General features: G+C 48.3%; 1 protein-coding gene across 2 annotated transcripts in view; it reads left to right on the plus strand.

Moving 5' to 3' along the window:
- Positions 1 to 13112, plus strand: part of USH1G (USH1 protein network component sans) — a 197005-nt gene extending 183893 nt beyond the window's left edge. The window contains exons 2-3 of one of the 2 annotated variants that reach the window (XM_086928755.1): positions 10757 to 11995; positions 12603 to 13112. In XM_086928755.1, coding sequence (XP_086784881.1) covers positions 10757 to 11995; positions 12603 to 12606 — 1243 coding nt within the window. In that variant the 3' untranslated portion in view covers positions 12607 to 13112. Of the gene's footprint in view, positions 1 to 10756; positions 12007 to 12602 lie in introns of those variants that run through there. The other variant, XM_086928754.1, reaches the window with a different exon arrangement.
- Positions 13113 to 13650: the final 538 nt, after the last annotated feature.

Raw genomic sequence — 13650 nt, forward strand, 5'->3', positions numbered from 1 at the left:
CTGACGTCGAAGGCTAGGCGAGAGCGGTCTCGCAAGCGGCTCGAGCTCTGGCAGTCGGCCCGCGCCGTTCCAGGTCCTGGTCCCACGGGAGGTCGAGGGATCGGTCGCGGGGTCGGAGTCGCAGTCATCGCAGCTCCGGGAGTGGACATCAGTCGTCAGGATCCAAGTCCTCAGGTAAGTGGCATGAGAGGTCGGAGAGGCGTCATCGTTCCTCCGACCCACCCCGACGCTCGCACGATGTGGCCGGGGGTTTGGGTGACCCCACCCACACGGCTCCGACAGAGTCGCAAGCGTCGCCGCCTGCCCCACTCCTTCGGGTCCCTGGGCACGGCGTGACGCCACAGGAGATCGAGCGGTACCTCATGGCCATGAGGTCCCTCCCTCCTCAGTCAGGTTCCGCAATGCCTTCGGGCCCGACGGTTCCGTCTGGAGGCCCTAGCGGGTCGGGTGCTTCGGCCCAGGCGCTGTCGGGTGCCTCGGCCCCGACGCCGGTGGTGACTTCGGTCCCGGCACCGCAGGACCTCACTGGATCCGCTTCCGGATCCGGGTCGTGGCTGGTCGACCTCACGACCTCACCGGCGCCGGACCCGCGGGTGTCGCCCCCGCGCCCACTGTGGACGCCGTCCCAAGTCTTCCCATCGGTCCAACTCTGGCGCCGGAAGGGCACCGCTTCCGACGGCCTTTGGAGATTTTTATTTCCATGAGGAGGCCCCGTCTGTTGAGCCTGTTTTACAGGAGACGGGTGGCGAAGGTGACTGGGAGGGGTCTGAGGACCCTCTGGCACTGGAGTGCCAGTCTCAAGAGGACTGGACATATGAGCTCGGGGAGGCCAGTGGTCTTGACGCTTCGCCAGACACTGGATTTGTCTCCCCTCCCACCGTGGCTACGGAGGAGGGGGCTGCTTGTAGTGTGGTGTTGACAAGGGCGGCCAAGGCCTTAAACCTTGAGCTCCACGTCGCGGCCGTGAGGACTAACCTCCTCACTGAGGTACTCAAACCGCAGGCAAGCTCCAATGAGCCTCTGCTGCTGTTCAATGAAGCCTTGTGTGACGTTCTTGTGGGCACTTGGTCCAAGCCCGCCACAGGTCCGCCTGTGGATAGGAACGTGGCCAGACGCTACCGCCTGGCTCCGGGCGACCCTTGCTTTTTGTCCACCCATCCCACCCCTGAGAGCCTGGTTATCCAGGCCTCTACTTCCCAGACTGCATTCCCGACGGCTCCCCCCGATCAGGAATCCAAGAGAGATGAACAATTCAGGAAGAAGGTGTTCTCTTCCCTGAGTGTGGGGCTGCGGTCTGCCAATACCGCATGTCTCTTGGGCCGCTACACCCACACTCTGTGGGACACGGTCACGGAGGTGCTGCCACAATGTCCGGAGGAGGTCCAGGCTAAACTCAGCCAAGCCCTTGTGGAGGGCCGAAATGCAGCGCGATATTCCATCCGGTGTGGGCTGGATACCATGGACTCACTGGGCAGGGCGATGGCAACGACAGTGGCGGTTCGGCGCCACGCCTGGTTGAGGTCCGCCAACTTTTCGGCCGATGTCCAGGCCACTTTGCTGGACATGCCGTTTGATGGCCGTCGCCTCTTTGGCGACAAGGCAGACCATGCGCTTGAGCGTTTTAAGGACTCCAGGGCTACGGCCAAGTCCTTGGGCCTCTCGGCCACACGCCAGCAATCGGGTGCCTTTCGCTCCTTTCGTGGCCAAGGAAGGGGCGCACCCACACGTGCTGCCAGCCACGCGTCACAGAATGTTCAACAACGAGGTGGCGGTCGTGGAAACTGCCGTGGAGGCGATCGGGGACAACAGCGAGGCCAGTCCACACCTCCCTCCGCAGCACCCACCTCGAAACCTTCCTAGTCCGAGTTTTCAGGCCCATGTGACGCCTGTGGGAGGCAGGGTTCGCCATCACCTCTCCCACTGGCGCACTGTCACGTCGGACAGGTGGATGCTGCAAATCATCTGAAGGGGCTACTCCCTCCCCTTCGAGGCGACCCCTCCAGCCATGCCACCGCAAATCCACCGCGTGTCGGGGGATCACTTGCAACTTCTGCAAGAGGAAGTCATGGCCCTCTTGGCCAAGGGGGCCATCGAGAGCGTTCCTGGGCCAGAAGTAGGGAGTGATTGTTACTCTCACTACTTTCTGGTACCCAAGAAGGGCAAAGGGGGCCTACGCCCTATCTTGGACCTGCGGAACGTCAATGGCTTCCTTCGGAAGGAGAAGTTCAAGATGCTGGCTTTGGCTCAGGTCTTAGCTGCCCTGGACCCTGGAGACCGGCAGGTAGCCTTGGACTTGCAGGACGCTTATTTTCACATCCCTGTCCTTACCAGCGCTCCACGGGTGTTCACGAAGGTGATGGCGGTGGTCGCAGCTCATCTCAGGTTAGGGGTGTCAGTCTTCCCCTACCTTGACGACTGGTTGTTGAAGGCGGGCCCCAGACAGTCATCAGCCACCTCCAGACTACGGCCGACCTCCTGCACTTGCTGGGGTTCTCCATCAACGTGCCGAAGTCGCACCTGTGTCCCTCTCAGAAACTCCTTTTCATCGGAGCGGTTCTCGACTCCGCGCAGTTTCGGGTTTACCCACCCGAACAGCGGGTTCGGGATATACAGGCTCTGATTCCAATCTTCCAGCCTTTATCCCGAGTCTGGGTCAGGTTGACGCTGCGGCTTCTGGGGCTGATGGCCTCCTGCATCCTTCTGGTGCATCACGCCCGGTGGCGGATGCGGGCTCTGTAGTGGGACCTGAAGTTTCAGTGGGCCCAGCATCAGGGCAACTTGTCTGATCATGTCTTGATCTCGGAGGGCACTGCGAGACAACTGCAGTGGTGGCTCACGGACCGCGATTGGGTCAGTGGCAGATCCCTCTCCCTACCCCACCCGGAGCACGTGGTTGTGATGGACGCGTCCCTCCAGGGCTGGGGAGGCCACATGGGAGAGGCGAAGATCAGAGGCCTCTGGTCTCCGGCGGAGTCCCGGCTCCATATCAACCTCTTGGAGCTGCAGGCGATTCGTCTAGCACTGAAGGCATTCCTCCCCTCTGTCCGGTGGAGTGTAGTGCAGGTGTTCACGGACAACACCACCGCCATGTGGTACTGCAACAAACAGGGCGGGGTGGGGTCGTGGACCCTGCGCCTCTGGCAGTGGCTGGAACATCAGGGCGTGACCCTGGTGGTTCAACACCTGGCAGGCTCTCTGAATGCCAGGGCGGACGAACTCAGCAGTCGGTGCATGATGGATCACGAATGGCGTCTGAACTCGGACGTGACGCAGGGCCTCTTTCAGCAATGGGGAGCGCCTTGGTTAGATCTATTCGCCACAGAAGAGAACGCCCAATGTCATCAGTTCTGCGTGTTGGAATTTCCAAGGCGGCACTCGCTCGGAGACGCTTTTCATCGTGAGTGGAGTTGTGGTCTGTTGTACGCCTTTCCGCCTATACCACTTCTGCCCAGAGTGCTGAAGAAGATCAGGCGCGACCGGGCCCAGGTTATCCTTGTGGCTCCAGACTGGGCAAGAAGATACTAGTATCCCGAGCTACTCAGCATGTCAGTCGATCCCCCGATTCGTCTGCCTCTTCGGGAGGACCTTCTGTCGCAGCAGCAGGGGACGGTTCTGCACCCGAACCTGTCTAGTCTCCACTTACAAGCTTGGAGATTGAGCGGCGGCAGTTGTGGCCATTTGACTTGCCTCCCGAAGTCTGTGATATCATTCTGGCAGCCAGGCGTCCCTCCACAAAGTCGGTATACGCCTGCAGGTGGAACAGATTTGTGGCATGGTGCACAGCAAAGGCTGTGAACCCACTCTCTGCACCCCTTTCTGAGGTTCTCCTCTTTCTTCTTTCTCTTCAGAACATTCCCAGCCTTCGCACTGGTATCTGCGAAATCCTCCCCTTAATCTTAGTGGTTCTTTTCCTCTCCCGGCCCCGTACCTGTATGAGACTCTGAGCTTGCACCTCGCCCTCTTTTCTTCCTGTCTACCATTCTCACCATGTGTGCGGGCTTCGGCTACGCAAGCGCAGAAGGAAGAATGTACTACGAAGGCATTTTTGTTAGGCACGGGAAGATTAAGTGATTTGCCCAGAATCACAGGAGGTTTCGTGACATTACCGAGACTCCAACCGGGTCCCCGGGTCAGAGGTCGAGCACCCTGACCGTTAGGCCAACTCCTCTCACGTAACAAAGCCAAGAATTGTAGCAACCTTCTGTTTCCATGATAGCCGGCAATGATCCTTTTATTACTTACAGTCTATCTAGGCAATGAGCTGGTCAGTGTCAGCAGGGGGGCAGGGGCCATGGGCAAATTTTGCGAATTCGCAATTTGCGAATTTGCGGATTTGCGAATTCGCAATCCGCAAAATTCGCGAATTTGTGCGAATTTGCGGATTTTTCTTTTTTGGCGTGTTCGCGGGGCGATTTGCGTGTTCGCGGGGCGCTTTGCGTGTTCGCGGGTGTTTTTTGCGAGATCGCTCGTTGTTGTGCCCTTCTGCCCTCTACCCCACTCGTTTTTGTGCCCTTCTGCCCTCTGCCCCACTCGTTTTTGTGCCATTCTGCCCTCTGCCCCACTCGTTTTTGTGCCCTTCTGCCCTCTGCCCCACTTGTTTTTGTGCCATTCTGCCCTCTGCCACACTCGTTGTTGTGCCCTTCTGCCCTCTGCCCCTCTCCTGTTTTATTTTAGAATGGCCCCGGCAAGCTGCCAGCGCCATTCTAAAATAGTTACTAAGTTAGCTTAATCAGGAAGCGCTAATAGATAAAATAAAGCAGGTGCTCGAATTCCGTTAAACTCAAGCACCTGCTTCAATTAGTGCTTCCAGTTGAAGCTAACTTAGTAACTATTTTAGAATGGCGCTGGCAGCTTGCCGGCGCCATTCTAAAATAGTTACAATCTTGAAGCTTGAACTTTTACCCCCCCCCGGATCCGTTCCACTCGCGGATTCGCGGATTTTCGGAAAATTCGCTGGAGTTTGCGGATTGCGAATTTGCCGAAAATCCGCAAAATCCGCGAGCGGAACGGATTTTGCGCCCATGCTTAGTCAATGGTATATGGCTGTCCACTGTGAGATCTTGCTAGCCCAATTAATCACGTGTTAATTTGTTCCTACATGTTCTACAAGCCTGCTTCCTTCTCGCCCATCCGCCTCTTCTTTTTAGCACCATTCGGGGCTGGACTCGAGTCATTAGCGAGGCATCTAAATCCCTAAAGCTGCCGCCGCGGGTAATGGAATCTCGCATGGGGAGGGCATGCATTATTCACGAGCTCCGGCTCTTTGGCGCTCCGATCGCTTCCCTTCGCCCCTCAAAGCACACGAAAGAGAGGAAAGATGGAGTGCACTTCATGGAAGACTGATAGCCTGCTGGCGCGGAGACATAGGGGGCCCGGGGGCGACGCACAGATCATGGCATTTATGAGCGAGAGATGTTCACAGCTGTTCACAAGGGTCAGTAACAGATGGCGGTGGCTGCCAGGTCAGATTGAAGATGTCGCAGCCATGCACGAGAGAGGGAAAGCCTAAGGTATAAAGGACGTGCCGGAGGCGTGGGGCCAGTGGGCGAAGTCTAACCTTTTGGTTCTCGGGTCTCAAGGGGTGTGTCTGTTTATCTTCGTTCATCTGTTTCCAAGGTTTCACAAACACATAGTTTGGCATCTCCAGAGCCTTCGATGCCCTCAATCCTCGGGCCTTGTCGTCTTGTACTTGCAGTCCTCCTGCTCTGAGTATTCCAATGCAGCTAACAAGAAACAAGCACAGGCACAATCAGCATGTTTTTCAAAATAATCTTTTCTATTGAAGCCACAGCAAAAAAACAAGTCATTTTGGGATTCGGGGTGTGTTTTTTTTTCTTTCCTCTTCCCATTGGCTGGAATGTAAAATTCCAGCCAATGGGAAGAGGAGAGAAAGAACATGAAAAAACACGCCCGAATCCCAAAAAGACGGGGCTTAAACGGACAGATGCCCCTCTCCTCCAATAGCTGGCCTCCGTTTAGGAAGCCAGCCAATGGAGAGGAGGGGCGGGTTCAAGCCCCACACTGAAAAACATAAGATCTCGCCTGCGAGGTCTGCGCAAGCGCAGCCTACGCAGGCCAAGACCTAAAAGAGAAGCCCATAGAAAAGCATACAATATAAATTGAAGAATTCTCAATTTAAAATATTTATATATTTTTGGAGTTAGAACGCTTAAATATAATTGATGATAATTGTATTCTTTTTTAATGTAAAAAATACGCTTACATTTAAAATAAGTTAAATTATAGTGTTAACTTAGTTTACTAAGTCTAAGAATCATTAAAATGAATTGGAAACATACCTTATACCCTGATTTGTTACAAATTGAATACATATACAAATGTAAGTGAAGGTGGATGATTTTAAATGTGAAGTATTACTAAACAAATAACATTTAAAAATGTATAATTATGTTTGATTTTTTTTTTTTATGAAAACAAAGATAATTTTAAGACGTTGCATGGTCCTTGGTTAACATTATTTGTGTACAAGTATTTTACATTTTTCTTTTGCATTAAATGAAATTCATTTACTTTTATTATTAGGTTTGCACATGTTTTGGTATATGGAGATCTCTGTCTCGGTTGCAGAAATCACCACAAACAGGTGGAAAGGTTCTAACTGTAACACACTCGTAAATTCAGTCATTTGAGGAGGTTTAGCCTCTTAAGTCTAAGTCTACACCTGGGTGTAAGTCTCCACTCGAAATGGTGAATGACAAAAAAGTGGAGAATTACACTTAGGTGTTGTATTGTATTGTATGTAGGATTTGTATAGAGTTCTGTCACCCAACGGGTATCCTGGCACTGAGATTATCCTACAGACGCTATGCATATTTACAGTCATGCAAGCAAGAAAGATGTACAGCTACAACTGAGCATCTTTAGTCCCTAGCAAAGAGCCATGTTTTTAGCTTCTTTCTAAAATTAAAAAAATTCTCGGTTTGTCTGGTGTGGCACCACTTGACTAACGGACTACATGTGCCGGGAAATATGAAATACAGAAGTGAACAGAGTGAATATGGTGCGTGGTTAATGGGCCAGTAGTTTTGGAATAAGAAATCTGGATATTTGAATACAATAGATAAGCTACTTTTACACAAGCAATTAATATTAGGAGTGAAGACTTTAACATTTTGTAGCCCTGATGAAGTCTTTTGAAGACGAAACACGCGTGTTGGCTGTATCTTTGACAATTGTAATTTTGGCTGTACTGTTATGAATTGATGTTGGAATTTATGAATTGGAGGAATTTGCTGAGCAAGTCCCTGTGGAGAAAGTGAAGGATTTACTGAAAATAAAGAAACCACGGTCTTATACTTGAATTTTCACTTTTATTGAAATCATCTTTCTACTTTGATTTATGCTATTGTGAATGACATTTTTTTGCTCTGGGATTCTTACCCAATAGAAGTACACCTGTAAAATGTGTGTGAGGATAAAGATACTATTTATTGCTCAATCATTGGACTGCAAAAATATCTGACTATCCAGTAAAATCATTTTGGAATCAGGCACCATTCATTTGTATCCTAGATTGGGGACTGTCTTGCCTTGATACAGATACTATGATGGGAAAAATATTAGCAACTAAGCTACAAAAGAAGCAAGCCTGATCCTTTACGGCAACAATTTAAGATGAAACTGGCAAACAAATGATAAGAGAATGTGGCAAGCTTGAGACATTTCGACAATATCAGTGGCTGAATGCTAAAAGGAAGATAGATGGAGAAAAATGAATGGATTATGTCAGAGGCAGGACTGGATAAACTATATACTGAGCGCATTTATCAATTAAATAGCCCGATTGTTGCCGAGGAGGTAAGCGAGGCAAACAAGTTTGAAGCTAGGGAAGACCCCCGGACCCGATGGCTTTATTACTATTTTATGTAACTTTTTGGCCTGGTTTAATGGAGATACTAATCAGACTGTTCAAAGGTTTTGTCAAAATGGCAGTAATGATACAGTTGATGTCAGAGACCCAGATAGCACTTATTCTGCAATTGGGCAAAGATGCAGAACTCTGTGACTCTTACTGTTAATTTTTCCTCTTGAATCTCAAAATCAAAATCTTAACAAAGATATTGGCATCACGTGTATAAGATTTGATGTTTTAGATTAAGCAGTAGTCATAGCTTGAAGGCAAGGTTTGGGGTAAAAGAGAGAACATTATATATCTGATAGATATCCCCAAAGGGAGAAGAGACATTGCGATGCTCCAGTGATTAGATGCTGAAAAGGCATTTGACTTGGTTGGTTGGGACATTTTTAGAAAAGCTCTAAAAGCAAGTGGGTCAATGGCAAGGGTTCCATGAGAGTTAATACAGAGCAGGGCATGAAACAGAGATTCCAACGTGTTCATCTCTTATTTGTGCAATACCCAGACCCTCAGGCACAGTGGTTTATAAAATTGAGAATATCAGGGGAATAAGGTTGAAAATTATTATAACTGTTCAGCATTCACAAATGATGTGTTGGTCTGCCTATTAGACCATGTGCAAGCTCTACCACTGCTGCTTAACTAACTTGCGCTGTTTGGTGGAGTGGTAAGCTTCAAGCTTAGCATACACAAGATGAATTTCCTAAACAATAATGTATTGAAGAGAGAGATGGGATAGCTGTCAGCTACTTCGCCTTTCAAATGGTTTTCCTCCTCTATTGGATATTTGGGCTTCCACATTTTGGCAACAATACAAGGGCTGTATACTGCTAATTTGCTGCTGATTACTGCTGATCAGAACACCAAAGGCAGACCTTGCAGTGTTGGCACAAGGAGTCATTGTTTTGGTTGGATGGATCTCTACTATTAAAATAAATTATGATTCTGCCAAAGTTTGTATTTTTATTTCAAGAACAACCGATTCTCTTTGAATAGAAAATACAAAAGGGTGTGCTCTGGTTCCATTTAAGGTTGTTAAGAAGTTGACAGTTCTTGCTAGAACACGCTTTCTGCTATGAAGATCAAAAGAGCCTGGGTATTCCAACCCTGATACTGTGTTATCCGACATTACACCTTTGCTACATATTAGAGCAGTTCAGAGCTGAAATTAGTGGTGCCTTATCAACAACACCTGCAAAGTGGTAGACCCTGCAGAAGGATCCATGGATAGAACCTACAGACACACCACCAAGCATTATACAATCCCCAATTACACATGGCAGGCTGAGCTGGAATCAAGCACATTGTTGTTTGTGAACCCCTAGTTTAGCCTGGGACTAGATAGCGAAGCAGTGGCAAGTGACAAGCTGTATAAACTAAGTGGCGTGCACAATAAGTGTACAATAAAATATTTTGAGCATATTAAGCAAGATTTGGTGTAGAAATTGAAAGATATTTATGCATGCAAATCTATGTCTTAGATGGTAGTGTATGGAACTTGGACTTATTCAAAAAATAGATTTCGACTGCAGTGGGTGGATGCACACCAGATTTTGGGGATTTATAAACTGATGCCTGTAGCGGTGGACACACGGAGAGGAAGGAGGCTTCACAAGGCTTGGGAGAGAGGAATTTGGGGCATTGCTTATAATTCAGCAGTGGGAAAGGCTATGTTGGTACTATCAAAGGGGAATTACTGTGGCTTAGGAATCAGATTAAGCAACAAAATAATATTACGTGGAACCTGATCCCACGGCATCCCAATGCTATTAATGGTGACCGAACGACCCTGTGTTGGCAGTGATGCAGTAAAACTGGGACGATATGGCTTATTTTAAGGCAATGCTACCTTATCCAAAAGTACTGGAAATATGTTTTGTTGGCAGCAGAAACAAATAAGGGGTCAAGGGATGCGATTTCTTCTTTCCCCAAGTCACACCATGTTAGGGCATATTTCCCAGGTAGAATGGGGAAAACAAATCTGCCTCTTGCAATGGTCAGTATGATGTATCCGCTGCTAAGAAGGTTCTTCTGGATCATTGGGCAACAACCCTAACTCTCCATATACTGGACTGGTATGGTAAACTTTGGAATGTCCCGGTATGTAAAAAATAACTCAAGACATCCAAGGGTCCGAACAGTCCTTCACCAAGGTGTGAACCTCACTTATAAGCTATTATGCCACTGACTTGTGAAAAGTTACATGCTGAAAGACCCTGAGAGGGCTGCAGATCCTACCACTGCAACTCCATCATTCTGAAAGATGCTCATGCTTGCAACTTGAGTACATTTCCTGTGCTGGTGTAACAATTGGCTATTGCGAGACTGACGAGCAAGCATCAAGGACCTCAGTTGATAGCTGGGTTGTCCCATATGTTTTGGATTGGTAAAAACATAAGGGTATTTTTGTACCAAATGTTACTCATGGCCAAGACAGTGTCAGTGGAATTGCAGCACCACATTACTGTGGAGACTGCTTGCAAAAGACATGCTGAGGTGCAGAAGTGACTTCTCCATAACACTCTCAGGTGAATGTCAGTGCATTATCAGAGGCTAAATTCAGGCTAAATCCCAATTTGACTGAACTATTTGGTTTGTAGTATTTTTCCTAATGCATGCAATTATGTGCTTTACTCAGTCTTTGTGTTGACCTACTGTTAAAGGGGACATGCCCTAGTTCTGCTAACAGTGTAAACACCTTTCAGTATCAGGCTTAATTTAGCCTGTGCAAAGACAGAAGGAGGCAGACCTCCGGTTAATGGTCTCCATTGTGTATTTTATTGTTTGGGATATGGTCTACAGAAACTTTGAAGTAGTGTAATGTACATGAACTACAATCATCAGTTTTCTTGACACTGATTCTTTTTTATGTGTTTTCAGGGGAGATCCTGACAAATGTGATATCTGGGGGAACACACCCCTTCATCTTGCAGCAGCCAATGGTCACCTCAATTGCCTCTCCTTCCTGGTGTCGTTTGGAGCCAATATCTGGTGTCTGGATAATGACTACCACACTCCGCTGGACATGGCCGCCATGAAAGGCCACATGGAGTGTGTGCGTTATTTGGACTCCATCGCCGCCAAGCAGACTGGACTCAATCCCAAACTGGTGAGCAAGCTGAAGGACAAGGCCTTCCGGGATGCCGAAAGGCGGATAAAAGACTGTGTCAAGATGCAGAAGAAGCACCATGAGCGGATGGAGCGGAGGTACAAGAAGGAGATGTCTGATCACTCTGACACTATGAGTTTCTCTAGTTATTCCAGCAGCACAGTAAGCAGGAAGCTCCACCACATGTCACTCGCCACTTCCATGCCATATTCCCAAGCCACCATCCATGGCACTGCCAAAGGTAAGACAAAAATCCAGAAAAAGCTGGAGAAGAAGAAGCAGGTGGACGGGACATTCAAGATCTATGAGGATGGACGGAAGAGCGTGCGCTCCTTGTCAGGCCTTCAACTTGGGAATGACGTCATGTTTGTGAAACAGGGCACCTATGCCAGTCCAAAAGAGCGGACCAGGCGCAACGTTAGAGAAATGTTCGTGAATGATGAGGACACCATCTCCCGTGCCATAAGTGACCCAGGACTGCATATGGACTCTGCTCACTCTGAGGTCAGCACAGATTCTGGGCATGACTCTTTGTTTACTCGTCCTGGTCTGGGCACCATGGTGTTCCGCAGGAACTATGTCAGCGGTGGACTATTTGGGATTGGTCGGGATGATGTTAGTATGATAGCTGAGAGTGACATGGAGGGAATGGGTGTCAAACTACGCAGCCGCCTGCAGCGCTCGCCAAGCCTCAATGATAGCATTGGTAGTGCCAACAGCCTGCAGGAGAGGAACATGGATGACCTTCCCTGGGATGATGCAGAGCTGGGTCTGGATGATGATGAGCCGGACACCAGTCCTCTTGAGGCCTTCCTCGCCTCTCTGCACATGTTTGAGTTCATCTCAGTGCTGAAGAAAGAGAAGATTGACTTGGCAGCACTCATGCTGTGCTCAGACAATGACCTCAAGAGCATCAACATCCCCTTAGGGCCACGGAAGAAGATTCTGGATGGCATTAAAAGGCGGAAGCAGAGACTGGAGAAGCCGGGTTCGATGGGTGACACCGAGCTGTAAGTGAATCATTCACAGGCTTGAATTTCTTAAATGCCCTTTCTGCCTCGCTTCACTCCCAGCTTGTAAGGTTAAAGAATGATTGAAGAAATTATCATAAGGAGCCATGAACTAGTCTAAGTTTCAGCATGCCAGATAAGCCAATAAAACAAGCCTGTTTCCACTGCCTCAAATTCTTGGTTAAATGTAAAGTGCTCTGACACCCTCTGAACTATATAAGAAGCATAAATAAATTCACCTAGTCCATAATGCTTATTTTGAGACAGAACTGGACTGCTTTGCATAAGGTTTTACCCTTCTATAATGCCTGAACAAAATGGTGGCAATGCTACTGAGAGTTGTTCCTAGAATCTGAGGGGCATTGTTTGAAGACATTAATTAGCATATTTCCTTCTCCTTCATTAAGCCTTGAATGTAGGTTTGGTGGCTGACCCATGTGTTCCTATAATGCATACACGTACATGTAGACGTTCATATGATGTATAGAAGTACATATTCGAAACGTATGTGCTTACCTTTTTTTCCAGTGAAGCGTGCCCATTCTTTATCTGCCTTTAAGTTATGTTCAAATTGACTGACGCATATTTATATTTTTTTCACTTACAGCTAGAGGTTTCAGTCAACATGGGTTGCCAGTTTCTACAACCAAGTGGGCATCAGAGATGCAGAAAGCCACTTGCAGGAAAAGGCTCTTCGAACGCCTGTATTCCTCTGTGTGCATGCGTCAGGAGATGACCTAGGACAGAGGTACCTCCTGGACAGAAGTAATGGGGGCTCCATGCATACAAACATTGATCCCTCAGCAGGACCTCAAGCCAATGCCACGGACGTGTGCAGCATTGCATATTTCTGCATTATGGAACAAGGTGCGCAAATCCAGCAAAACCAATAGGATTAACTTGCTCTGGGATAAACACAGAAAGTAACAAATCAGCACACTATGAAGCGCAAAAGATGTTGTTGCACACTCTTGACACACGAAGCCTGCCAAGATCACACCGTGGACTGTGTAGATTTCTGAATACATTCAGGAAGCAGCTGATGTTTCTACAAACTCATCTTCCTCAGCTGAAAGCCACAAGTGACCACTTTCTCAACACTCTCTAGACTGGCCAGAGGATCCTTCTTCCAAGCCTTCCAGATTATTAAGGATGTGATCAAGATATTAGCTTCTACAGAAACATTCCAAATATCCAGCTGTAGGTACCATATAAAATGTCATGAAACCTTTGATAGTTTCATTGAACTGAAGCTCCAGCCACGCATCACTTAGTTTACTATCACCTGGGTGCGTATCGCCAGGCTTCATATGCTTCACTGTGTGGGAGGGGGAATAAGACAGCCAACCGGATGTAGGGCCCCCACATGTGAAGAAGTCAGGTAAGCTTTCAGAAGATCTTCAAATCTATGCTATCCTCAAGAACAATGCCAACTCTAAAGCTAACCCATGTTCCTGATGTTTGTGAGGATCCTCATTACCCACTTTTAGCAACATTTTGACACCTCCTTAAAATGAATTGGATAGAGACAGATTAAAAACAACCAATCGCTTTGAAGATTGCAAGAGTCCACAAAGGTGTGCACTGTCTGGACCTGCGAGCACCAGTTGATTACCAGCACCCTGTAAAATGGAGAGAGTATTGGCCCTGAATAA

This window comes from Lissotriton vulgaris, chromosome 7 (genome assembly GCF_964263255.1).
Source record: "Lissotriton vulgaris chromosome 7, aLisVul1.2, whole genome shotgun sequence".
NCBI lineage: Eukaryota > Metazoa > Chordata > Amphibia > Caudata > Salamandridae > Lissotriton > Lissotriton vulgaris.